Here is a 26,848-nt window from a genome sequence, read left to right as displayed (position 1 = left end):
TCTCAAACACTTACGCAAAATATACATTAGCTTAGTTTGACACTATAAAAGCTGTCAGTGAATAAGGGAAGTTTAGCACAATCAGAGCCCCTCCTTTCCACAAGAGGGAACAGGAATAAATAACTACAAAGTTCCAACTCTATACTTCCGTAACAATATGAAGAAGCAGTGAAAATCCCCTCCACGAAGAGAGGGAGAAGAAAAGATTCCAGAAACATCAACAGGGGCTACTCACATCTACGACCTCTCAGATAAACAATTCAGAGAGGAAATCTGGAGGAGAGTCGACCTACTCCAAGCAAGCATGGAACAGACATCCAATAAATTAAGGGAGGAGATGAATGAAGCACTGGAACGGTCTACCAAGAAAATGCAGGAAGAAATGAGAGCAGAAATCTCAAACCTACAAACGGAAGTCACACAAATAAAGGAATCAGTAGATGAATTAAAAATCTCACTAGATGCCCTCAACAGTAGAATGACTACAGCCGAAGACAGAATCAGCGACCTGGAAGCTGAGCTGCAGAAAGCTTATAGACAACAACAAATCATGGCTAAAGACCTCAAAATGGCTATAGAGAGAATCAGAGCCCTGCGGAATGACTTCAAGAAGAACAACATAAGAATCATTGGAGTACCAGAACCACAGGGAAGTAACCCCAATGAAAAAAACACATTCAAAGACATCATTGCTAAAAATTTCCCAGAACTGGAGAAGGCAGGCATCCAGATACAAGGAGTCCGAAGAATACCAGCAAAAACAGACCTGAATAAAAAGACTCCAAGGCATATCATAGTCAGAATGATGGATGCTATGGATAGAGACACAATTCTGCAAGCAGCAAGGTCAAAGAAGGAAATCACATACAAAGGAGCACTCCTCAGATTTATAGCAGACCTGTCAGAGGAAACCCTCCGAGCACGAAGACAATGGTGGGACATAGTGAAAAAACTCAACGAAATGAATGCCTCACCAAGAATACTTTATCCGGCTAAACTCTCACTCAAACTCGAAGGAACCATACACTATTTCTCGGATAAACAACAGCTCAGGAACTTCATAGACTCAAAACCAAACTTGAAAGAAGGTCTAAAGGGGCTACTGTAAGACAAGGAGGAGCCCCATAAGAACAACAAATCCCACAGAAAGATGACACAAAACCCCATCACAATAATCTCTCTCAATGTCAATGGCCTAAATGCACCTATCAAGAGACACAGAGTGGCAAAATGGATCCGGAAATTAAACCCAACATTCTGTTGCCTGCAAGAAACACACCTGAACAAACAGAGTAAACATAGACTCAAAGTCAAAGGATGGAAAACAATCCTCCAAGCAAACAACCCCCTTAAAAAAGCTGGAGTGGCCATCCTGGTATCCGACAACATAGATTTCAGGTTGAAAAAGATTAAAAGGGACAGTGAAGCTCATTTTCTGTTTATCAAGGGATATGTACAACAGGAAGAAATCACACTCTTAAACGTATATGTTCCTAATGAACGACTGGCTAAATATTTAAAACAACTCCTAACAGACTTCAAAGAGGACATCACTAACAGCACAATAGTAGTTGGAGACTTCAATATGGCCTTATCGCCTCTAGATAGATCGACAAGAACAAAACTCAACAAGGAAACACTGACTCTGAAAGAATAAATTGAAGAGAGAGGCCTAATAGACCTATATAGGGCTTTACACCCCAAAAAGAAAGAATACACATTCTTTTCCAGTGCACACGAAACTTTTTCTAAAATAGACCATGTACTGGGCCCCAGAACATACTGCAATAGAATCGGAAAAATAGAAATTGTATCAACCATCTTTTCAGACCACGATGCGCTGAAGATAGAAGCTAACCACTCACCGATACGGAGAATCAAATCAAACACCTGGAAATTAAACAATTCAATGTTGAACAAAGTGGGTCAGGAAGGAAATCAAGGAAGAAATCCAAAAATACTTAGAAACAAATGAGAACGAAGACACGAGCTACCAAAACCTATGGGACGCAGCTAAAGCCGCGTTAAGGGGAAAATTTATAGCTCTCCAAGCATTCCTCAGGAAGGAAGAAAGGGCCCACATAGATAGCTTGACTTCAAGACTCAAGACCTTAGAAAAGGACCAGAAAAAGGAACCCAAACCAGACCGAAAGAAAGAAATAATAAAATTAGAGCAGAAATTAATGACATCGAAACAAAAAAAATACGAAAGATCAATGAAACAAAGAGCTGGTTCTTCGGAAAAAAAAATAAGATTGATAAACCACTAGCAAGACTCAAAGAAAGAAAGAGAGAGAACCCTAAGAAATCGAATCAGAAATGAAAAGGGGGACTGTGGAGAGCCTCCACAGGACCTTGTGCTTCATAAACAACACCTGTTCTTGTTAATTTCACCGTGCTTTGAAAACAGGATGTCCTGTCACGCCCACAAGGTGTAACTAGCCTATCAGCTGCAGACACTTGGGCGTAAACAAGCAGCAAGAGGTATATAAGGAGAGAAGCTGCCTAGCTAGTGGGTTCCCCCCTGGTTCCTCTTCCTTTGTTCGTCCTTCGTCCATCCTTCGTTCGTCCTCTTTTCCGTTTGCATGAGAAGGTTTCTTAATAAATCGCTGCAAGAAGAATCTCCGGGTTGCGTGTTATTTTACAGCGGACATCATAACAGAAACCAGTGAGATTCAAAAGATCATTAGAGACTACTTTGAAGGTCTATACACCACAAAAAAGGAGAACCTAAAAGAAATGGATGGATTCCTTGATTCCTAAAATCTCCCAAGACTGAACAAAGAAGACTTGGAATACCTGAATAGACCCATCAATGTTAAGGAAATTGAAACTGTAATCAATAACCTCCCCAAAAACAAAAGCCCAGGCCCAGATGGCTTCACTGGTGAATTCTTCCAAACATTTAAAGAAGACCTGTTGCCAGTTCTCCTCAAACTTTTCCAGGAAATTGAAAAAACAGGAACTCTCCCAAACAGTTTCTATGAATCACACATCTCCCTAATACCAAAAGCAAACAAAGACACCACTAAGAAAGAAAATTATAGACCAATATCCCTGATGAACAGTGATGCGAAGATTCTCAACAAAATATTAGCAAATAGGATCCAACAACTCATCAAAAAGATCATACATCATGACCAAGTGGGATTCATCCCGGGGATGCAAGGATGGTTTAACATTCGGAAATCAATCAACATAATCCATCATCAACAAAAGTAAAGATAAAAACCATATAATCATATCAATAGATGCAGAGAAAGCATTTGACAAGATCCAACATCCTTTCATGATGAAAACCCTCACCAAAATGGGGTTTGGAGGAACTTTCCTCAAGATAGTCGAAGCCATCTACCACAAGCCTACGGCAAGCATTATCCTCAATGGGGAAAAACTAAGGGCCTTTCCTCTAAGATCAGGCACAAGACAAGGATGCCCACTCTCACCACTCCTCTTCAATATAGTACTGGAAGTACTTGCGATAGCTATTAGACAAGAAAAAGAGATTAAGGGCATCCAGATATGAAAGGAAGAAATCAAAATCTCACTATTTGCAGACGATATGATACTATATCTAGAGAAGCCTAAAGCCTCTACTAAGAAACTCTTAGAAACAATAGACTTATACAGTAAAGTTGCAGGCTACAAAATGAATACCCAAAAATCCATGGCCTTCCTATACGCAAACAATGAGGCAGAGGAAAGGGACATGAAAAAAGCAATCGCATTCACAATCGTGCCCCAGAAAATCAAGTACCTCGAAATCAGCTTAACCAAGGAGGTAAAAGACCTCTACAAAGAAAACTATAAAACGCTACTCCATGAAATAAAAGAGGACATGAGGAAATGGAAACATATACCCTGCTCGTGGATAGCAAGAATCAATGTTGTCAAAATGGCAATACTCCCCAAAGCATTATACAGATTCAACGCGATCCCTATAAGGATACCCATGACATTCTTCAAAGAAACGGATCAAGCAATCCTAAAATTCATATGGAACAACAAACGTCCACGAATAGCTAAAACAATTCTTGGGAAAAAGATGATGGGAGGCATCACCCTCCCCAACCTCAAATTGTTACTACAAAGCAGTAACAATTAAAACAGCATGGTACTGGAACAAAGGCAGAGCCGTAGACCAATGGAACAAGGTGGAATATCCCTACACACAACCCCAAATGTATGATCATATAATCTTTGATAAGGGAGCAAGAGATGTGAAGTGGAGCAAGGAAAGCCTCTTTAACAAATGGTGCTGGCACAACTGGACAACTACATGCAAAAAAATGGGTTTAGACCTTGACCTGACACCATGCACAAAAGTCAGATCAAAATGGATTAAAGACCTCAACATCAGACCACAAACCATAAGGTACATTGAAGACAAGGTCGGCAAAACCCTCCATGATATTGAAGATAAAGGTATCTTCAAAGATGACACGGAACTAAGCAATCTAGTAAAAACAGAGATCAACAAATGGGACTACATTAAACTAAAAAGCTTCTGCACCGCAAAAGATACAGTGACCAGAATACAAAGACTATCCACAGAATGGGAAAGGATATTTACACAATACCCATCAGATAAGGGGTTGATATCGAGGGTATATAAAGCACTGGTTGATCTCTACAAGAAGAAAACATCCAACCCCATCAAAAAATGGGGCAAAGAAATGAACAGAAACTTTACCAAGGAAGAAATACGAATGGCCAAAAGGCACATGAAAAAGTGCTCTACATCACTAATCATCAGAGAGATGCAGATCAAAACAACCACGAGATACCACCTCACACCACAGAGACTAGCACACATCCAAAAGAACAAAAGCAACCGCTGTTGGAGAGGATGTGGGGAGAAAGGGACCCTTCTACACTGCTGGTGGGAATGTCGACTGGTTCAGCCCTTTTGGAAAACAATATGGACGATTCTCAAAAAATTAGAGGTTGAGCTTCCATTTGACCCAGCAATACCACTGCTGGGAATATATCCCAGAGAGACAAAAAAGTATAGTCGAAACAACATCTGCACTTATATGTTCATCGCAGCACTGTTTACAATAGCCAGAATTTGGAAAAAACCCGAATGCCCTAGAACGGATGACTGGTTGAGGAAACTTTGGTACATCTATACAATGGAATACTATGCAGCTGTTAGAAAAAAGGAGGTCAAGAATTTTGTAGTTAAGTGGATGGGCATGGAAAGTTTCATGCTGAGTGAAATGAGTCAGAAAGAGAGAGACATACATAGAAAGATTGCACTCATCTGTGGTATATAGAATAACAGAGTGGGAAACTAACACCCAAGAATTGTAGAAATAAGTGCCAGGAGGTTGACTCCATGGTTTGGAGGCTGGCCTCACATTCTGGGGAAAGGGCAACTCAGAGAAGGGATCACCAACTATAATGTAGTCGAAGGCCATGTGGGGGAAGGGAGTTGCGGGCTGAATGAGGGCTAGAGACTGAGCACAGTGGCCACTCAACACCTTTATTGCAAACCAGAACAGCTAATTAGAGAGAGAGAACAGAAGGGAATGCCCTGCCACAGTGGCAGGGTGGGGTGGGGGGAGATGGGTTTGGGGAGGGTGGGAGGGATGCTGGGTTTACTGGTGGTGGAGAATGGGTACTGGTGAAGGGATGGGTTCTCGAACCTTGTATGAAGGAAACATGAGCACAAAATTGTATAAATCTGTAACTGTACCCTCACGGTGATTCACTAATTAAAAATTAAAAAAAAGGAGTTGTACAAAAAAAAAAAAGCTCCTCCTAAGAGCTATTCGGGGTTGCTCTTCAAGCCCATGTTCTCCCTTTATCTTGCTTGCTTGTCTCTGTTTCTTTGCTTATTTTCACTCTAGAGAAGCAGGTGTCTGCGCTTAAACATGTATTTCCCCTCTTTCTATCCTCTCACAAATTTCTAAGCAAGTTTTGTTCAATAAATAGACCTTGAAAAAAAGAAGGAAAAAGTATATAAGGGTGCTGGAAGAAATTACCTTCTGACGGTCTCTTGAAAAAAATAGCATCTGAATATCCCAAGCCTTCTGATTTAGATCTTCCATTTCCATCTCCATTTTCTTATGTTCCCACTCAATCTGAAATATTCCTTTGTGAAAGTCTTTACTTTCCATCATGCTAGCAACTTTCTTCTGTCCTTGTGTCTTTTTAAAAAAAGGTATTTTACAATATTAGCATAACAGTATTACATTCAGAATATGAAATTTTTGATGAATAATTTTATTCTACGACCACACTGGAATCACATCCTTGCTTTAAAAGTCACAGACATTTGGCAGGGATGCAAAAAGGAATCCTCAATTACATGATGGGATTGTTATCTGATTTAGTCTCTATGGAAAATAGTATGGAGACTTCTCAAAATATTACAAATAGAACTTCCATGTGACCCAGCAATTATACTCCTTGGCATCTATTTCAAGAACATAAAAATATTCGTTGAAGTACTATTTATGATAGCCAAGATCTGAAAACAACTTGTTCCCAGAAAGATGAGCAGATAGACTGTGGTGTATTTACACAATAAAATACTTCTCAGCCATAAGGACAGATGAATATTTGTAACTTATACATAAGTGGAGGCTGTACATAAGTGTCATGCTAAATGAAGTGAATCAGAGTAAATTCGTGTACCAGATGTATAGTATAAAGAAAGAAAGTGAGGTTAACTAAAATAAACCCTGAGATATTACCAATAGAACTAAGAAAATTGGCGGAGGGAGGTGGAGCAATAAGGGAAATAGGGACAGTGGTGGAGGGATTTGGGTCTCTGACAGTGGGTATGATACAAAGCACTGTAAGTTTAAAATATTAATATTGATGCTATTATAACTAATCTTTTTTAAAAGAACTATGATGTTTTTAAAATGAGAGGAGCAAACATTTAAAAATTGTTTCTTGAGCAAAATCTGACTTCTAATAAAGCCTGCATTTGAAGAGCATGGTAAATTTACTTTAATGTAAGTCAATGATTAGGAGGAACTCCTTTGCCATCATCGATTGATCTGTTAGTTTGCATGAATTTTTAGCCTAACCACTGTCCTGCCTGCTGATGCTATAGATAAAAGACTATATTGCTGGTAGGTTCATTAGTATTGGTTGGTAGACTGTGGAGTGGGGAAAAAAAGAAAATGGTTAAACATTCTAAGGAATAAGAATTGCCTAAAAATAAATATTGGTAAGTAACATACAGATTAATTTTATACCTAGATCTTTTGCACTTCACTTTAAATCTCCTACATGAAGTTCAGAAATATTTTCATGAACTTTGGTGTTATTGGTAAATCCACTATGTCTCTAAGATGAATGTCTAACAGACTTCCATTCGATCACATTCTATTATAAAATCAAGATATCATCCCAAGGGTAAACTCAGCAAAAATTAAAAATCTCTTGACAATTAAAATGAACATCAAAATGTATAGAATGCAGCTAAACCGGAACCTAGAGAGAAATTCATAACAGTACATGTTTATAGTAGAAAATAAGCGAGGTGTGAAAATCATTGCTCTAAGCTTATTTAAGATTGCCATCAGGTGAGTAGTACACTGAACATACCAAATGATGGCATAATAGAATAAGCATAATCCCACAATCCTGAACTCCTTGCTTTCAGTCTCTTTTATAATTTAAAAGAGTACCTGAATCTTGGGCTGGGATCTGGACACATTTGGAAATTTCCTTGTGTGTTTTTAATGTATGATTAGTGAAGAAACATCTGTTGATTGAACTGAATGTGAATGATTTATCATAGAAATTGAACTGAATGTGAATGATTTATCATAGAAATTTATCGTGAAAATGATGAGTAGAGCAGGTGTTTATTTCCTCCTAAAAATGATAATTACCCGAATCACTGAATTCAACTCTTCAATTATGTTCTTGTTGATGAGAATTACATCAGAAAACTCCAAAAGAAACTGGAAATTCTCCAGTTCTATTTGTCCTTGCTTAAGGAGAATCTGTATTGTCAAATTCAACTGGTATTTCACTTTTTCTTCTTGCAATCTAAGTCGAAAAATTAGAGTAAATAGTAACAATAGTTTGCATTTCCAATTGTACCTACTATTTGAGAACATAAAATTCAAGTTTAATATTCTTTGTGCTTAAGGAAAAGACATGCTAGAAACTAATGCAGAAAAGTTTCCCAATGTTGAGCTTCTCTACAGGTCCCTTAAATTAGACTTTGTTTTGTCATGGAATTAACAATTGAGTTGCTCAAAGAATAACATGCACATAAATACACTCATAGGTTTTTACTATATTATTAAAAATGTTAATTTTGATTATAATAAAAGAAAGAATGAAGAAAATAAGAGATACTACTGAATATTCAAATTTTAAACAGTTATGTGTTAACTTCTGATAATATATCAGTGATGTTTAATCCGTATGTTACTTATCAAATTTATTTGTAGGCAATTCATATTTCTTCTATCAACCAAGATTTCAAGCAAGCTACTGAGAGTACCTCGCCCGCACGGCAGAGCCTGGCAAGCTACCCGTGGCATATTTGATATGCCCAAGACAGTAACAAGTCTCACAATGGAGTTGTTATTGGTGCCTGCTTGAGCAAATCGATGAGCAACGGGATAACAGTGATACAGTGATACGGTGATTTGGGGAAACACTGACCATGGTGGAAGTAAATATGCCCGAAAGTGGAAAAGGGACTTAAAGTGGCAGTACCCTAATCTCTCAGAAACAATATGAGCTCCTCTAAAGAAAAATAAGAAAGATTATTAGCTCATTAGGTGTCTATATGAACATTTCTTGGATATCTGGTTAGCTTTCCACATGAGTTTGCTTACGTGTAGCTTAAGCCCCAAAGTCCTTAATGGCAGAAACAAATTCTTATGTGAAAGGACATGTTGAAAAAAACACTGAGATTTCCATAGCCTCCCAACTAGTTCATTTGTATTAAGAGCAGTGCAGTATGGGCAAAGTTACACTACAAAATAAGTTCTGAAATTTAAAAAAATGCACTTTCACTAAGGGAAGTTAAAAAGCTTGCGAGAAGTAAGTCTGTGCAGAAATGTGAATTCAAATGGGAATTCTGTACCCTCTCCCTTCCCATGACCACAACACAGAAGGAAACCCTGGCTAAAACTTGTACTACATGCATAGTCATGGAAGGTTCACATTACAGGATGAGTTCATGGAACACTTTCTCAATGTCCTGTTGCACTTTCTCATCTTCTTCAGTTCTCTTCCGGAGGAAAGCTGTCATTTCCACTAAGCCAGCTGCTTTCTGCTTTACCTGAAGAAACCAACCAACAGTTATCTCAGAGCACAGGAAACTTTAGAAATAAAGCAAATTAAGTTTAGAAAACTTTAACAAGTTTCTTTCTAAGAGAGTAAAAAGGAAAAAAATAACCTCTGTTATTACACAATGTGAGAGTCTAAATTTTACACAGTATTTGCCATAAGTGATTTAAAAAATTATCTGGCTTGCTTCTTGATAGGCTTCAATATGCAATCAGTCCAATAGGACTCTATCTTATTTTTAAATTGGTTCTTTAAATTTTATCATCTTAGATGAAATGGAAAAATCAGAACTGGGGAGATGGCTCAGAGGGCCGAGCATGTTTTTTCCTGGGAGAGGCCTACATGGCTATATGGCTAGAACTACATGGCTCCCCAAGCATTGCTGAGGGTGACTCCAGGCACTGAGCCAGGAGTAGCCCAAGAGCACTGACAGATTCAGCCACAACGTAAAACAAAGAAAAGTACATTCATTCATATCATCATAATCATAAATACTTAACTTTAAAAAGCATAAGCAAGTCAGATGCACATGGCATTACATTTAGGGAATAGTGGGGAGAGGAAACCAGAGTGCACAGATGCATCGGGAATGGTCCTCTTTACAATCGAATACACTAGCAAATTCAAAAAAGTTGCATCTGGTAAAACATAGCTTTTATCTAAAAAGAGACAGGATTACTCAAAAGCTCAGGGCAGAGAAAAAGAGCAGTTATTTATATAATAGTGCTGTCCAGAAGACATAAAATGTAAATCATAAATGTGCTGCATAACTAATTTAAAATTTTCTAGCAGTCACATTATGAAATGTGAGATAAAATTAATTTTATTTAATTTAGTATAGTAAAAGTATTTTAGTCCATAGTGAATATAAAAAATATTAAGACATTTTCAAACCCCGCTCCCATACTTCTGAATTTGTGTCTTTTCTACTTGCAGTATGTCTCAGAACCGGTGACATTTATTTTAAGTAAACATTAAATACACATGACTAGTGGTCACCATATTGGACATATGAGTATATAAATTTAGGCTTATCCATTTATATTTATATCTAGCTCTCAATAGCACCAAGATTAATATTTTATTTTATCATCATAAATATTAGTATTTCCTACTACTATCCAAGCAGAAAAATCTGAATAATTGTTTTTTTAAAAAAATAATAACCCCTGTAAACTATATTCTCAGCATTAGTACACTAAACGAGTAAAATAAAAGAAATGTTGTTTACTTTTTGTTCATTTTCCACTTTTGTCCGTCGAACCGTGCAGAAATGTGACCAGACTGCGAAATCCAAGCCTTCTGGCATATTATTATAATTGTCCAGCTCATCCATGGCTTTCATCAATAGGGCAAAGCTTTCCTCAGCCAATTTCCCAGATCCTGGTCGATCTCCAAAAGGGTTATTAGTAATTACTTCTAGTTGTGGTTTCAGTTTGTGAACCCTGTATTACCAATAAAAACCATCAACCTTTCATATTCACACACACACAATCAATGCTAAGAAAAAAGATCCTTAGCACAAGTATGACATTGGATGAGCATTCCTTTGATACAAGGGGGCTGGGAGATGTATTATTCCAATTCTGATATATTCCTATATTCTAGAGATCCCTAATATAAACATGACTGGACTATATAGTCATCTCTAATTATTGTCAGCACTGGTAGCATTACCTCTACTAGAAAATCTCTCACGTAATTTAGGCAGGAAGTTAGGATTACCCAAGAGAAGTGAGACTTTTCCTGTGCCACACCTCCTTTTTGTTATCATCTTTGCAGGTGAGTATCTGAGATATGTTCAGATACATTTCCAACAGGAGAAGTCCCTGTGTCTACCTGCATTAATAGATTTGTTTTGTTACTTTGGACTGTGACTTAGAAGGGAAGGGAGGAAAGAAAGATTTGTTCCTGGCACTTGTTATTAAAATGCTTTACAGCAGACCTGAAGCTGCTACTGCTATTCGTTTTCTTTAGATGAACGTGAAGTTTGGGGAGGAACTCTTGGAGACCTTGTGTCTGACAGATGGTCGAGGTAGGACTTGAAGTTAATTCTGTCTGACAGGAAAGCATGTGCTTTTCCCACTTTTATCTCCCAATATGTGGAGGTCTTCCTAATTGTTTTTAGTCCACAAGGGAAAAACATAACACTTGGTTTATTATAGTCTATCTTTTAAAGCAAAAGAAACCAAATATGAGGCATGTTTTATGTTGAATCCCTCCACCAAGGTTGCATATAAACCTGCCAAAGGTCAGAGAACAAGCGTGCAACTCAGACACCAATGGGCCTATGCACTTATGGCAGAAAACTGTGGCAACTGATAAATATTTGGAAGTCAGAAAAATGTAATTCTAATAATGACAGCCTCAATTTATAAAAAAAAAACATGTACTTTAGAATTCTCTTGATAATGAATTTTAAAAACTTTTTTATTGAATCACTCTGAGACAGACCATTACAAAGCTGTTCATGATTGGATTTCATTCATGCAGTATTCCAATATCCATCCGTCCACCAGTGTACATTTCCCAGCACTAGTGTCCCATGTTCCCTCCATAACCCCCCACCCCTCACCCTCTGCCTGCCTCTATGACAGGTGCTTTTCTTCTCTCTCTCTCTCTCTCTCTCTCTCTCTCTCTTTCTTGCTCGCTCGCTCTCGCTCTCACTTTGCATTGTGGTTTGCAATATTGATATTGAAAGGTTATCAAGATAATGGATTTTTTTTACATCATTATTGAACACAATCACATCAGATGTTCTGAGGAAATTTGTAGTCATATATGTTTGAAAAACACCATTTCTCACACTTGAAGATATGAAGAACAAGACAAGTTCTGAGATATTTTCCCATAAAAGTACACTTTAATTTGCTTTATCCCAGTGTTGTCCCAAACTATTTTAGGCTGGAAGCGTTCACAGGTAATTCCAAAGTCACAATGCTTCATACTTGCCATGATGTATCTTGTGGAGAAAGTGTCTATAAACCTGGGGGCCTCCCATAACATGAGGAACTACTTTCATGTATAAAATAGAACTATGGCTTCATGCTTAACTATTTTTAAATAATGAAATTATTATTCATTGCTTGGGCTGGAGTGATAGCACAGTGGGTAGGGCGTTTGCTTTGCATGCGGCCAACCCAGGTTTGATTCCTCCGCCCCTCTTGGAGAGCCCGGCAAGCTACCAAGAGTATCTCGCCCGCATGGCAGAGCCTGGCAAGCTATCTGTGGTGTATTCGATATGCCAAAAACAGTAGCAACAAGTCTCACTATGGAGACATTACTGGTGCCCGCTCAAGCAAATTGATGAGCAATGAGATGACAGTGACAGTGATTCTTCATTAAGCAATGTGAAAGCACTATATAAGAAATACTGAATTGCAATGAAGACATTTGAACATTTCCATATAAAGATGTTGCATTAATTATTCCCACCATAATTGGGATAAAAGGCTAAAATCTAATACCAATCTTCCTCATTTGCAAACTTAAAATCAGAGAAACCTTGCTTTCTCATCTCTAGGTTTCTCATTGCTTGCTTGCTCTTTCAAGCTAGTGTTTTCTCTTAAACACGTATTCCTTCCTTCCCCCAACCCCACTCCCATCTTTTTAAGTAAGTTTTATTCAATAAAAACTATCTTACTTATCTAGAAATAAAAATCAGAAACATATACTGAAATATCAGTATATGTTTCTGATACTGAAATATCAGCATCATGTTTCATGTCTGAAAAACCAGACATGAAACGAAAACAAACCTTGGTCTTCGTTTAAAAAGCTTGAGGAGTATTTCCACATGATGACTAGAAACTTCAGAAAATTCCTTTTTAAAGCTACGTTCCAGAACCTAAAAACAAACATAGTATTTCTGGGTTTATAACTGTTCAGAAACCTTTTATATTCTGCCCTGCTCTTCAAAATACAGCCTCCGGTTATAACACTTTAATTTTGTAAATCTGTGAAAACTTTATTAAAAAGTAAACTTCCTAAGAAGGTAAGCACTGTACAAAAACATTTCTTGAAGATTCAAGGTTGAATCAGAAGCACCTCAGAGGATAAAAAGTATTATCTCATGTGAAAGGGGTTCAGGATGGGGATTAAAGAGATAGTGCAGAGGGTAGGGCACTTGTCTTGCATGTGGCAGTTCTGGGTTTAATCCTGGGATCATCACCAGAGCCACACTGAGAATGATCTCTGAGTGCAGAGCCAGGATAAGCCGTGAGCACCACCAGGAATGGCTCCAAAACAAAACCAACAAAAACTAAAAACATTCAGAATGGAAGATTCTCAAAACAACATTTATAATCTATTCTATTTCATTCTGCCCCCTTCCATTTATTTCTTATCTATGTAGTCTTCTTTGTTTTTCTTGCCAATTCTTTTTGTTGTTGTTGTTTGTAATGTTTAATGGGAATAAAAACAATAAAATACTAATTAAAACTGAAGATAAATATAATTTTAACTATACAGATCAATAGGGAATGTTAAAAAATTCCAAGAACATGATAATGAGGAAAAATAAAACTGAAGAACATAAACGCATAGACATGAAGTTCAAAAGTAGGCATATAACTTGTGGTTATTAGATTTCACCAACATTAGTGCCTTTGTCTAAAGAAAACAAACAGTAGTCTAAGCCTGCAGTAGCATAGCATTCCCATTATTACGCTATTAGTGATCTCCAAAACTGAGATAGGATGCTTAATTGTTTAGGGTTTTACAACTCCATTTACTATCTCGTAGTTTGTAGGGTATCATCAGAATAAAGTTCTCCAAGTGATTTTCACAAAACTCCAACTATAAGGCATCCTACCTCTTTTCAGGCAAGTCCCATACACTAAAATGCAAAGGGTGTCCCAACACTACTGATTCTAGCTAAGAATTAGCTAGTTGTAGTTGGTGTTAAATGAGAGATCCAACTCCACAGTGGATAGAATTGAAGGTCTTGCCTATTTTTTTTTTCTTTTTGGGTCACACCAAGCGATGCTCAGGGGTTACTCGAGGCTCTGCACTCAGAAATCACCCCTGGCGGTGCTTAGGGGACCATATGGGATGCTGGGAATCAAACCCGGGTTAGCCGTGTGCAAGGCAAATGCCGTACCCGCTGTGCTATTGCTCCAGCCTGGTCTTGCCTATTCTTGATGAGAGCTTTCTAAATTGATATCATGATTAATGGGGTCAACAACAACTTATTTCAAAAGTCCTAAATTCTAGGAGGTCTCTTGATTTTTTTTTATGGTTTGAGAAAGCTTAAACCAGATACGTTTACAAGAATTAATTTTACAGTGATTTTAAAAAATATACATAACAAATAATCAAATTCATCCATAACTGAGAATTAGAATAGAAAAAAATCTGTGAGGAAATGAACTATCTTCCCCCAATCCAGGCAGCAGCAACTGTCACATTGGTGAGTAGGTAAGAAAACGGCTCACTTTGTCTTCTGCCAGTAAGTTGTCATACTGCTCCTTGTACATTTCGAGGTTTTCTTTAGCTTTAAGGATGGCTGTTGAAGTCTGACTCTATAACAACAACAATAACCAATTGGAACTGGATACTATTCAGGGTAAACAAACAAGCAATACTGGATGCTAAAAAAAGAACAAGGGGTTTCCTAGTACAAGATGAATTGTCAGTGAAGGATCAAGAAACAGATAAGAACACTTTAGAAGAAAGTAACCAGTTGCAAACTGAAGGAATAAGCATTCACTGGGTCACCTGTCCCAGGTCTAGATCTGCTCTGCCTGATTGTGTTAATGCCTATGGAGCTCATGACTTTTTTGTAGGGCTGTGTGGATGGTAACAATGTACAGCTTGGGAGTTGTACAGAGCTGGCTTCTGAGAGACTGAATATATAAAAGCAAGAGCCAGATTTTCTATAGTAACAGAACTCCGCCGCTACCACTCCTGCAAACAGCCAGGAAGCCGAGCCACTCTGTCCCTAGCAATGCATCCCAAACTGTCAGTGTTTGGTCTCCTGATTTGGTTTGAGTTCCCAATTTCCCCACTATTTCCAACTTAGGACCAACCAGAAAGAGTCAAGTATGTTCCACAGACCAATCCTATAGATCGCCCAGACTCTGATCATTTGTCTCCAGCTTCCCCATGAAAATAGCCTGAGTTAGGGAAGACTGAAAGCCCTCCTTTTATTTCACTGTGAAACCTTTCCAGCCCCCTGGCAGCTGTCCGGGGTCTGCCAAACACCAGCAAAGAGACCCGTTTTTTTTACTACATCAAGTTCTGAATAGTGTCTGCATGTTTTCACTGGATGGCATCTTTATTTCTGCAGCCTGATTCCTGTTACGTTTCATGCTGTTGGCTGACTTAGGTACATTATCAATCTCTCTGAAGGGGTATCATATCTCCTATCTCAGTATCCAGTGGGGACACAGGGCTGATATGAGGAGGGGTGTATGTAGAAAGTGTTTTGTATATGCTATTTAACAAACTTTGAAAAAAAGAAAAAGGAAAGGTGTGGGGACAGAGCCCTGGGTAGGGCACTTGTTTGCATGCTGCTGACTCAGGTTTGATCTCCAGCATCCCATATGGTCCCCTGAGCACCTCCTGGAGGGTTCACTGAGCACGGAGCCAGGAGTAAGCCATGAGTAACACAGGGTGTGGCTCCATCCCTCATACCCCACCAAAAAGAAAAGCTATGTTCTGTATATGATACTTTCTAAGTCACTCAAACTTTATTAATATTACTAATAAAAGATAGAATCTTTTTACATGTGTTGTTATGACCTCTTTAATGAAACACACTTAACCAAGCTCCCACTTATTAGATTGACTTTCTAGCGACAACATAACAGCTTTTTTTTTTGTTTCCCTATAAGCTAACTTATTACATGTTTAGTGAAATTTACAGTGCCAAATGGTCCAGAGAGAGCCACATTCTTGAAGAGGAGCTTAAAAGACAGCCTAAAAGGTTATATGTTTTTTTTTTCTTAAGGTATGATGGCTAATCAAAGGTTAGGTAAACAGGTTCTTTCATCCACAAAGTTTATGATTTTAGTTTATAAACTCTGTCACTCTGTCTGGGACTCCGTGCCAGACTGTTTCCACTTGGGGCGCCCCAGAGGGGGGCGGGTGAGAGCTCTCCCCACCCCAAGGACTCCAGCCCTGGCAGCCGACCTCCACTACCCAACCGCTGCCACGCTCTAGCCCGCTTTCCACACACTCAGGCTGAGCCTCACGCATGAGTGAATATATTCCTGGACCACCCACATGACAAAGTCTGGCAAGCTCCACCTGGCGTATTTGATATGCCAAAAATAGTAACAATAACAGGTCTCATTCCCCTGATCCTGAAAGCCTCCAATCGTTGGGAAAGACGAGTACAGAGAGAAAATCTAAAATGATGCTAAAATCTGCTAAAATCCTGTTAAATCTCAGGGCTGGGACGAATGGACACGTTAATGGTGCCCACTTGAGTAAAGCCATGAACAATGGGATGGCAGTGATACAGTGATACAGTGAAACTCTGTCACAAGAAAGTTTCATGGTTCTTTTGAAGAAATAGTTTCAGAGACAGAATCAGGTAATTTTAGCAATAGATTGGAGTCGGTACTTCACCTGACCCTGCAGCTAAGTTAAGTCCCAGAGAGGGCAGAAGAGACACACAGAACTGAGTGGGGATGTGAGATGGAGCATTAGAACTAGGGAAGAGAGTTCTTTTCAGACAAGAAGCACATGTGTCAGATTGTCAGGAACACTCATATCGGGTTTTATACCTACTTTCTCCTCCTGTTTCCTTAAAAGATAGTTGTTTAGGTATTCTTCTCTGGAGCATAGTTCTTCATCCAACAGTAGGGAAAAAAGCAGGTTGTTTATTTTCAATTCCTCCTGTAAAATTATTTTTAAAGGAGATCAATATTCATATCCAAAAAAATTTTTCTGTTATAAATTATAGAATTGGCAAGTTTATGAAATACAAATAACCACTGTGATGACTTCTATAGTGGTCACTGCCTTCTGTTTCTTCATATATACTTTTATATGAAGTATATATGTATATATATATACATATATATACTTTTTTTGTTTTTGTTTTTGGGCCACATCTGGTGGTGCTCAGGGCTTACTTCTGGCTCTGTGCTCAGGAATCACTCCTGGAGGGGCTGGGGGGACCATGTGGGGAGTCAGTGATCAAACCCAGGTTGGCCGTATGCAAGGTAATGCCCTACCTACTGTACTATCGCTGTGGCCCCTACATCTAATTTTTTTAATACAAGTCACGCTATAGTACTTAGAAACATATTGATATTTAGTATGCTTTAGGTACTATAGTATATAAATGGATCTGTTTGACAGACCCACAGCAGTTGCTTATCTGCTGCCAGGTTTCCACTACAGATCTGAGAAAAAAAGTATGTCCTTGTGCTTCCTGCCTAACTGATAACAGTATCTCAGATTGAATGGGAAAATACAGGAGAAAAATATAGGATGCATGTAGCTCAGAGACTAAAGAGTAAACTGGTTTTGTTCTTGAGAAGAATCTAAAACAGAGTATATAAGGGAAAAAATCCACAGTCCACAAGCCCCCTTTCTATTTTTTATGTTTTCTCCCAGATCTATGTAGTTATATGAAACTTCATCCAGTCTTGGCTTTACTAGCTACGAACTTATGTTGCACTTTACTGGGGCCCTTCCTCCTATCCATTTTCTGAAAAACTGTAGCAGGATCAGAGGTCTAATCAGATACATAATGTTTGATCCCTTTGGCAATGAGCACAATAAGCACAATGAGCACAATTTTAAGACATTTTATCATTCTGACCAAAGAAATCTCTTAGCAGTCATTTTCCATTTCCTCCCACACATCCCAGAGTCCTCCCACTTCTGCTGGAGGAAGCCCATGATCCAACTTTCGGACTCTAAGGAATTGTTTGCTCGAACTCTTCATTCAATGTAATCATTCAATGGAATCGTATGTCTGGCTTCTTTAATTGGGATATTTTCAAGGTTCATCCATGTTGCAGCCTCCAACAATTTTTTTTATTGTTGAACAGTATTTTATCATATGAATCAACCATAATTTATTTATTCATTTATAGTTGTTGGGTACCTGGATTCTTTCTCGCTACATGACTAATGCAGCTATTTTAACTGCATAATTCACTCTTAATCTTCCCCCACCCAACTACCACACCCACACACTCCCCTCCCACTAAACCATTATTAAGTTCTTAGGTGCAGGTCGGAGGAATTCAGCTCCTGTCGATTGTCTTTATCTCTAAGAGCTTATTCCAGATACTTTTGTTTCTAAACCCAACCATTACCTCAGTAAAGAGACCCTCATTAGGACCAGAGAGGTAGTACAATGGGTCAGGCATTTGCCTTGCATGCAGCAACCCCAGGTTTGATCCCCAGCATCCCATATAGCCCCTTGAGCACTGCCAGGAGTAATTCCTGAGTGCAGGGCCTGGTGTAGCCAGTACATCACCAGTCATGTTATGGCCCCCAAAACAGAGGGAGTGAGGGGGGGCTTGGATCAGGGGAGGGAGAGAGAGAGGTTCTCAAATCATCTCTCCAATGGACGCCTGGAGAGACAGGTGGAGAGTTTCTTAACTTTTCCATCTTATTTAAGTTGACTTTTTTTGCTTTGGTAAGACATTTGCCAATATCTCTTGAGAATGGGTGCACATGAAATTTTAAGACCCTGTCTTTCTCAAAATATCCTAATTTTCCTTTTACACTATAATGATAGTTGGACCAGCCATAGAATCCAATATTAGAAATAATTCTTTCACTTAGATGCAAAGACTTTATTCCTGGGTTTTCATATTTGTAGTTACTGTGTACTTCATTCATATTTTTATTGCTGAACCAAATGCTCTTTTAGGTCATACAAATTATCATTCCTTCAATATACAGTTTGAGCCAAACACATTGCTAGATGCTGGAAATATAGGAATGAACCAGACCAATACAGTCCCTATTGTCATGGAGTTGGTAGTCTTGGGAATATTAAACAGTGAACTCACATCAATTCAAATTCAGTTGCAGAAAGTGATGTCAAAGAGCAGATATACTTGGAAGGTATATACTTGGAAGCAGATATACTTGGAAGGTCGAGCCTAGTTCTGGGGAAGTCAGTGCCCATAGAGTTGAGAGAAAACAGGCCAGTGGGAAACATTGTCAGACAGAGACAGATACAGGTAAGTTCCAGGTGCTGGAGGAGGGAGAGTAGCAAGTGAGGGGGAGGGTGACACGGACAAGATCGAGGAGCAAGTGAGGGTCAGAACTTGCTGCACTGGTGCCAGTCAGAGGCAGCTCTTCACCTGCAGAATAATGAGAAGTCGCTGGAGGGGCTCTAAAACAATCAAGTTACAGAAATGTATTTACCTGGTTCACAACCATCTCTGCCTTCACTCTCTTGTCAAAGAGTCTTTTCAAGAGTTCATCGAAATGCTGCGTGCTTTCTTGAATAGCGTTCTGAAGTTTCCTCAGCTCTGCCTCTAGAGACTAGAAGGAAATGAGCAGGCAAGTTAACTGGGAAGTGCATGAAACCTCCTGGGATGTCTATTTTACACAAGAGAGGAGAGTCCCACCTCCCTGCCCCCCTGCCCCATGAGCCCTGGGAGGCTCTGGCCCTCCATCCCTTCAGCCAGAGGTGCCTTCCTTGGGATCTCCTGAAGAGATTTTGTGTCTGAGGCTGTGCTGTAAAGTAGGTTATAAGTCACTCACTATGTTTAACAATATATTGGCAGAAATAGGCCGGTAAAGCAAACCACAGCAAATTTTTCCAGAAAATTCTGATTCTCTGACATAATTTTAAAAAATTATTTCACCTTTCTTATTCTTTTTCCTTTTCTCCCTTCTCTCTCCCCTCTCTCTCTTTCTCTCTCTCTCTCTCCTCTCTCTCTCTTTTTGGGGAGTTGGGTAAAGGGTCACATCCACCTGCCTTCAGGGCTAACTCCTGGCTCATGCTCAGGGATTACTTTTGGTGGGCTCCGAGGGCCATATGTAGTGCCAGGGATCAAAACCAAGTCAGCTGGATGCAAGGCAGGTGCCTTGTCTTTTTTCTCAATGTTTGTGCATAAGTTGTACTTGGATATATGCCAATTGTTTTGTAAATTGTCACTCAGTTTGGCTCTGTTTGATGTTTTCTTGTGTTCATACCAGATTATATGCTTACACATTCCTGGCAGGAATACTGCACAGAACACATAATAACCTTCCAATTTTATCACACCAGGAGACCAAATGTTGCTTGGTTTCCTTATTAGTTGTTAACCAGGAACAATGCTTGCTTGAGAAATGTCTTCCCATTTCTCTATTACAGAGTTAAGATTTTTCTATTTTTAGTTCATGTGTGAGAAAGTGCTGAGACAGTATTCTTGTTTCTTATAAACTTATACTCATCAGTTTTAGCAACTATTGTGAATTTCTATATGAATCAGACATTTATTAGATGGTCAAAATACCATTAATAGTTTAAATTTATTTATTTATTTATTTATTTTTTTTTTGCTTTTTGGGTCACACCCAGCGATGCTCAGGGGTTACTCCTGGCTTTGCACTCAGGAATTACTCCTGGCGGTGCTCGGGGGACCATATGGGATGCCGGGGATCGAACCCAGGTCGGCCGCGTGCAAGGCAAACGCCCTACCCACTGTGCTATCGCTCCGGCCCCAGTTTAAATTTATTTTTTAAAAAGATCTTCTGTAGAAGCTTTTGCCCCACACTGGCTAACAGAGGAAATATCCTTCTTCCTTGGTCTCTCTTCCCTCCGGGAGGAGGAGGTGTGGTGTCCAACATTTTATGGGACCTTTGAGCAGGTATGAACTTGGTGGCGCGGAAAAAAAAAAGTGCTTTGAACTTGAAACAGTGGGATGCCTGGGCAGTCTCGGGCCGGGACCGGAGCTCGGGCTCCGGCCGAGATTCGACCCGGGTGGCCATGCCTTTGCACAGCCGCTTGGCTGCGGAACGAGCAGGATCCAGAGCCAGCTATATGACTTGGGGTTCCAGCCAGTGCTTGCAACCATGTATCCAGACTGTGAACTTAGCTTTTGCTCCATGCTGCTCCAGGAAGGGAACTGATTCAATTACCAACTTAAATCTCCCTGGACTTAATTACTAAAATACAGAAATTGTAAACTGCCTGGCCGATACCGCGGCCACTCGACTTTTTATCTCTTCATTCTCATCAATGGAAAACTAATTATCAAATATTTCCTTGTCAATAGGGCTGTATTCTTGGGGGATAAATTCCAACAAGAATAGTGAGTTCTCAACACCTAATCAGAGAGAGAGAGCAAAAGGGAATACCCTGCCATAGTGGGAGTGTGGGGTGGGGGGGGAGACAGGATTGGGGAGGGTGGGAGAGATGCTGGGTTTACTGGTGGTAGAGGATGGGCACTGGTGAAGGGATGGGTTCTCGAACTTTGTATGGGGGAAACATGAGCACAATAATGTATAATTCATTTCAATTCTTAATGTAATTTTATTTGATCAATAAAGTCCAGATAAAAAAAAAAGAATAGTGAGTTCTGTGTTGAAACTCCAACAACAATAGTGAGTTTTGTGTTGAAATACGGAATGTAATCAAGGTAAAGAGAAAAGGAAGTGAACTTTATCAGTTACGCGGGGGAGGGGGTTTGGGGGGTGAGGGGTGGGATGTATATTGGGTTTTTTTTTTTGGTGGTGGAATATGGGCACTGGTGAAGGGACGGGTGTTTGAGCATTGATTAACTGAGACATAAGCCTAAGAACTTTGTAACTTTCCACATGGTGATTCAATAAAATAAATTTTTTAAAAAATGAAAAAAAAGGATCTTCTGTATTGGTAAATAAAGGCAGAAAGACCCTGGCAAGATGATGGGGAAAAGTTTACCCAAAAGCACAATGGTATGAAATGTGAGAAGAAACACAATTCAATTAAGTAATAAAGAAATATTCATATAAAAGAAAGAACATTTCAGGGTAGGCTTAGTATGATTTTTTTTGTTTTTGAAGGGGAAATCTGGAGCAGGACCCCTGAGTGACACATTCTAGGAGCTGAGCAGAGATGAATCATGAATTTATGACAAGAACAAAAAATGAGAGGCTGGACAGAGGGTACAGTGCGTAGGCCATTTGCCTTATATGCAGCAAACTTGGGGGTTTGCTCTCCAGCACCCCATTTGGTCTCCTGAGCCCACCAGAAGTGGGCTGAGTGAAGACCCCTGAGTGAAGAGTCAGGAATAAGCCCTGAGCACTTGGGAAATGTGACCTAAAAGACAAAAACTGAGAAACAGAAAAAGTGAACAAGTCTGATCAGATTGTGTGAACAGGAATTAGGAAGCCACAGAGACAAAAGTAATGGAAGCTGAAACAAATCATATTAATCACTGTACCAACCATTGAGCTGGAGCGATAGCACAGTGGGTATGGTGTTTGCCTTGCACACAGCCGACCTGGGTTTGATTCCTCCATCCCTCTTGGAGAACCCGGCAAGCTACCGAGAGTATCTCGCCCGTACGGCAGAGCCTGGCAAGCTACCCGTGGCATATTGGATATGCCAAAAACAGTAGCAACAAGGCTCACAATGGAGACGTTACTGGTACCCGCTCGAGCAAATCAATGAACAATGGGATGACAGTGATACAGTGATACTAACCATTGAATATATTAAATGAAAAATGTTTCCACTCCAAAAGCAATGCTGCATATGTTTAAAAAAAAAAAACACCTGGGACTCTATCCTTTTTGGGCAATAGCTAGGTCAAGTCCACATTTATAAGAGGGTGTCCCTCATACTTCTCCAGTGCTGCCTGTTCTTGGTCCCATTCGTGGAACTCTTTGTGAAGCTCTCTGGTAACAGCAGCACTGAAGCCAGCGTTGGATATTCGCGGCCGTACAATAACATACCCAGCAAAAGTGTCCCGATCCTTCCACCTTTGCCCCAAGGGCTCTCTCTCCTGCATTAGTCTCCTTGATTCAGTTCTGTTGACTTTAGTGCAGGATTTTTATCCACTGGGGACTGTCTAGTCCCTTTCTCAACTTTTCTTCTGCATATGCCTGACATCACCTAACAGTTGTCATTTTCTGTTGGACTCAGTTTACTTTGTAGGACACTCTCCAATTCCATAAAAATTGCAGCAAATGACAAGATTTCATCATTTCCCTAACCTGTGAGTAGTATTCCATGGAGTATATGTATCACATTTTCTATATTTACTCAAATACTGGGCACTTGGGTGGTTTGGAGGTCTTGGCTATAAGAAACAATGGTTTTATCACAGGGGTGCATGTGTACTCCTGAATGAATGCTTCTGTTTTGGGGGTGCAGGTGACCAGAATGGGGTCACAGGGTCAGATGGACATTCTACTCTTAATTTTTTGAGATGTCTCTAAACTTTTTTCCAAAGGGACTATCCTACACCAGCAGTGAATGAGAGTTCGTCACCACATCCCTGCCAGTACTTAGTAATTCTAGAGCTCTGATATAAACCATCCTTGCTGGCATGCAACTCTCTCTCTCATGTCTCACTATCTCATGGAAAAGTTCCACATACTGTGGTCCCTGACTGCTATTTATCAAGATTATGCTCCTGGATAATGGAAGCACCATTATGTGGCAAACAGCCAAAGCTCAGCCTGCTAGGCCACACTGTCCAAGTGTCCCCCTCTCCCCAACCCTTCTTTCAGAGATTCCAGGCTTCTGAGGCTCTGAGGCCTTCAAGACTTTTTTTTTTAATCTGTCTAAAAATACAGACTTTTGGGGCCGGAATGATAGCACAGCGGGTAGGGCATTTGCCTTGCACGAGGCCGACCCGGGTTCAATCCCCGGCATCCCATATGGTCCCCCAAGCATGCCAGGAGTAATTCCTGAGTGCAAAGCCAGGAGTAACCCCTGAGCATCGCTGGGTGTGACCCAAAAAAAGCAAAAAATAAAACATAAAAAAAAATACAGACTTTTGAGGAAGGTGTGCTCTCTTAAGCAGTGCCCTAGGGTCAAGTGCCGCTCACAACAATACATGATCAACGGGGTTGGCGGGCTCAATGCTAGAGCTGAAGAGGAAGCACTGCTCAGGCTGTGCCTGGAGACCACCAGGGGCACTCCACGGAGCTCGCTGCTTCAAAGGTCACACCTGGCTTTTCTCAGGGAACTTCAGAGTTACATGTGGCAGTGCTGGTGGATGCCATTCAGTGGTCTCCATGCACGTAAAGCATATACTCCTGCCTTTGCATCTCTCCCTACTCCTCAAAGACACCATTTAATTTGTTCTTCAGATGGCCTACTTCTCCGTGTGGGACCTTCTTACTTGCTTTTTCATTTGTCTGTTCTCCAATCTTCAACCCACCCATTCTTTCTCATTCTTCCAACATAAGCCAGATGCTACTTTCCCAAGGAAGCCTTCCTGGGTTCTTATCCTAGGTCTTGTGCAGAGCCTTAGAAGCAAGACCCTCCTAAAGGACAGGGTTCTTCTGGCTTCTGGAGGGCATTCTCCGACTCCTCGTCCAAGGAAGCAGCAGGACCTGGCAGTGATGTGCTCTCAGGCGGTGCAGTCTTGGCCTGATTCTCAGGAGTGTGGCAGGAGAGTCTTTGCTGAACTCTTGAGCTTTGGGTCAAGGAGACTGACTGGTTCTCAAAAATTTGAAAACTCTACCCTCATGCAGAGCTCTGTCAGCCTGGAATCACGGGGGGCGGGGGAGGGGTGTTTGTGCAGAGAAAGGGGAACTCTGGATTCTGTGTAAGAGGGTGGTTGGTGTCAGGCAAAAGGCCAGGAAAATCCCTTTGAGTTCCTCTCCTCTCGAGCACCTTGGAAAAAAGGCAAATGTGGGTTTAGTTGGGGTAGGGATGTGTGGTTAGGTTTGGGGATGAGAAGAAAGTGTGCATGAACTTGCTGTTTGCTCTCCACTGACCTCTCGGGTGAGGGCTTGTTAGAAACTTATTAGGAGACTCTTGCCTTCTTCCCTTTCTTCAGTGGCAGAATGCAAACCTAGGTTTTCAACACGATGCTCTGGGCAACAGACACCCAGCTAAGGGAGAATGGAATGCAGCTCTGAGTTTCTCTCAGGGCAATAGAGATTATGAACGTTGTCAGGCTTTTCACCTTTTACCCACCAGTGTGGCACAGGTGCAGTTAAGTTTGCGTACTGGGTCTAATCAAAGGTGGGGTTTCACCAGGTGACAGGGATCTAGGAGCAAGGAAGTGCGGGGTTTAGGTTGACTATTTTATGGAGCAGGATCATAGAGTCAAGTCCCAACACCGCAGGCTTCTAGCTTGCCCTCCTCCTTTGCAACTTTTCTGCATTCGAGACTGCTGCTTATTTTGGCACTGTGCTCAATAAACTGTAAGGGCCTGAGAGAGGGCTACAGCGAATAAAAACAGGGACAGGTCAACAATAGGTTCAAGAGGTTGTTCATGAGATATGGCCTATAAAACTGACAACTTCTGCCTGCCTGCCTGCCTAAAATGATGGTATGATTTTACTTTCATTGCAGAGGAATAAATAACATTTATCTGATGGTATTCCATCATCTTTTACATCTCTATTAAAATTTCAAACAATTTTAATGTGGGGATATTTCTTTAGATGGAATGAGATAAAAAAAAAAGTGGACCTGCATTGCAAAATCCTTGGATTTGAACTGGACATTATTCTAATGCTGCATTGTCTCATTTTTCTCTACAATCCTTTCCTGAGACTGAGAACAAATCAAGCAAAATATTGCTGAACTCAAATTAATGAAGACAATATACAGTAGTATCTTGAACATGCCCTAATGGGTGTGGATGAAACATTTGAAGAATAAATGAAGGACAAAATGAATGACTACATTGTGGAAATACTGAAGTCAGGAAGAACTTTAAAAATTGCTATATGTTCTTTGTTTTTAACTGTTTTCACACCTTGGGCACTGGAGATATAATATAGCAAATAGAGAGCTTGTCTTGCACATAGCTGACTGGGACTCAATTCTGGTAACCCATATGCTCTGCCTGGAGTTATCCCTAACCATTGCCCAGGTGTGACCCAGAATCCAAAAACTAGGGAAAAAACTACTCAATGCTTTAAATTGTCTCATCCACTTGCTCGAATTTTCGTGAGAACTGAAGCTGAAACTCTATTCTTAGGTGACTAAGGATGCTGAAAAAATAATTTAAAAAGATATATTTTTTAAACCTGGATAAGGTAAAAAAAATCTGGATAAGGTAGTTTATATTCAGTTTTTGCTCTTCTAACCTTTTTGTATTTGTCTCTTTCTTCATTTAACTCCTTGACTTTTTTCTCATAATCTTTGAATTGTTTCCTTTCCTCTTCAGACCACAAGACCTCAGGTTTCAACATGAAATCAGGTTGAGGAATCACCTGAAAGATATAAAGGAAAGTTCATAGATACTCTAGTTGACACAAATGCAGCAGCAAAGTTTTCATTAAAAATTTTTAGTGAAAATTCAGAGCTATCATTATGGTTTTAAAAAATCCTTTTAAAAGGCAGTAGTTTGGGTCAGGGATGTAACTCAGAGGTAGAGTGTGAGGTCCTGGACTCTGTCCCTGGCACCACACACACACACACACACACACACACACACACACACACACACGTTCTAATTTCTTGTGATTTGCATGAAGG

At 40.0% G+C, this 26,848-nt stretch overlaps 1 protein-coding gene across 1 annotated transcript in view; it reads right to left on the bottom strand.

The window, feature by feature from the left end:
* CFAP43 (cilia and flagella associated protein 43) overlaps nucleotides 1-26,848 on the bottom strand; it is a 108,401-nt gene that overhangs the window by 9,736 nt on the left and 71,817 nt on the right. Inside the window, exons 27-35 of the mRNA XM_055119179.1 lie at nucleotides 26,458-26,583; nucleotides 19,627-19,746; nucleotides 17,017-17,124; nucleotides 14,715-14,801; nucleotides 13,038-13,126; nucleotides 10,511-10,724; nucleotides 9,159-9,271; nucleotides 7,860-8,019; nucleotides 5,991-6,155 (exon numbers count right to left, since the gene is read on the bottom strand). Of these exons, the coding sequence (XP_054975154.1) occupies nucleotides 5,991-6,155; nucleotides 7,860-8,019; nucleotides 9,159-9,271; nucleotides 10,511-10,724; nucleotides 13,038-13,126; nucleotides 14,715-14,801; nucleotides 17,017-17,124; nucleotides 19,627-19,746; nucleotides 26,458-26,583 (1,182 nt within the window). The remainder of the gene's footprint in view (nucleotides 1-5,990; nucleotides 6,156-7,859; nucleotides 8,020-9,158; nucleotides 9,272-10,510; nucleotides 10,725-13,037; nucleotides 13,127-14,714; nucleotides 14,802-17,016; nucleotides 17,125-19,626; nucleotides 19,747-26,457; nucleotides 26,584-26,848) is intronic.

This window comes from Sorex araneus, chromosome 11, assembly GCF_027595985.1.
Source record: "Sorex araneus isolate mSorAra2 chromosome 11, mSorAra2.pri, whole genome shotgun sequence".
Taxonomy (NCBI): Eukaryota; Metazoa; Chordata; class Mammalia; order Eulipotyphla; family Soricidae; genus Sorex; species Sorex araneus.
Note: the sequence above shows the minus strand (reverse complement) of the source record. Positions and strands in the feature narration are given on the sequence as shown.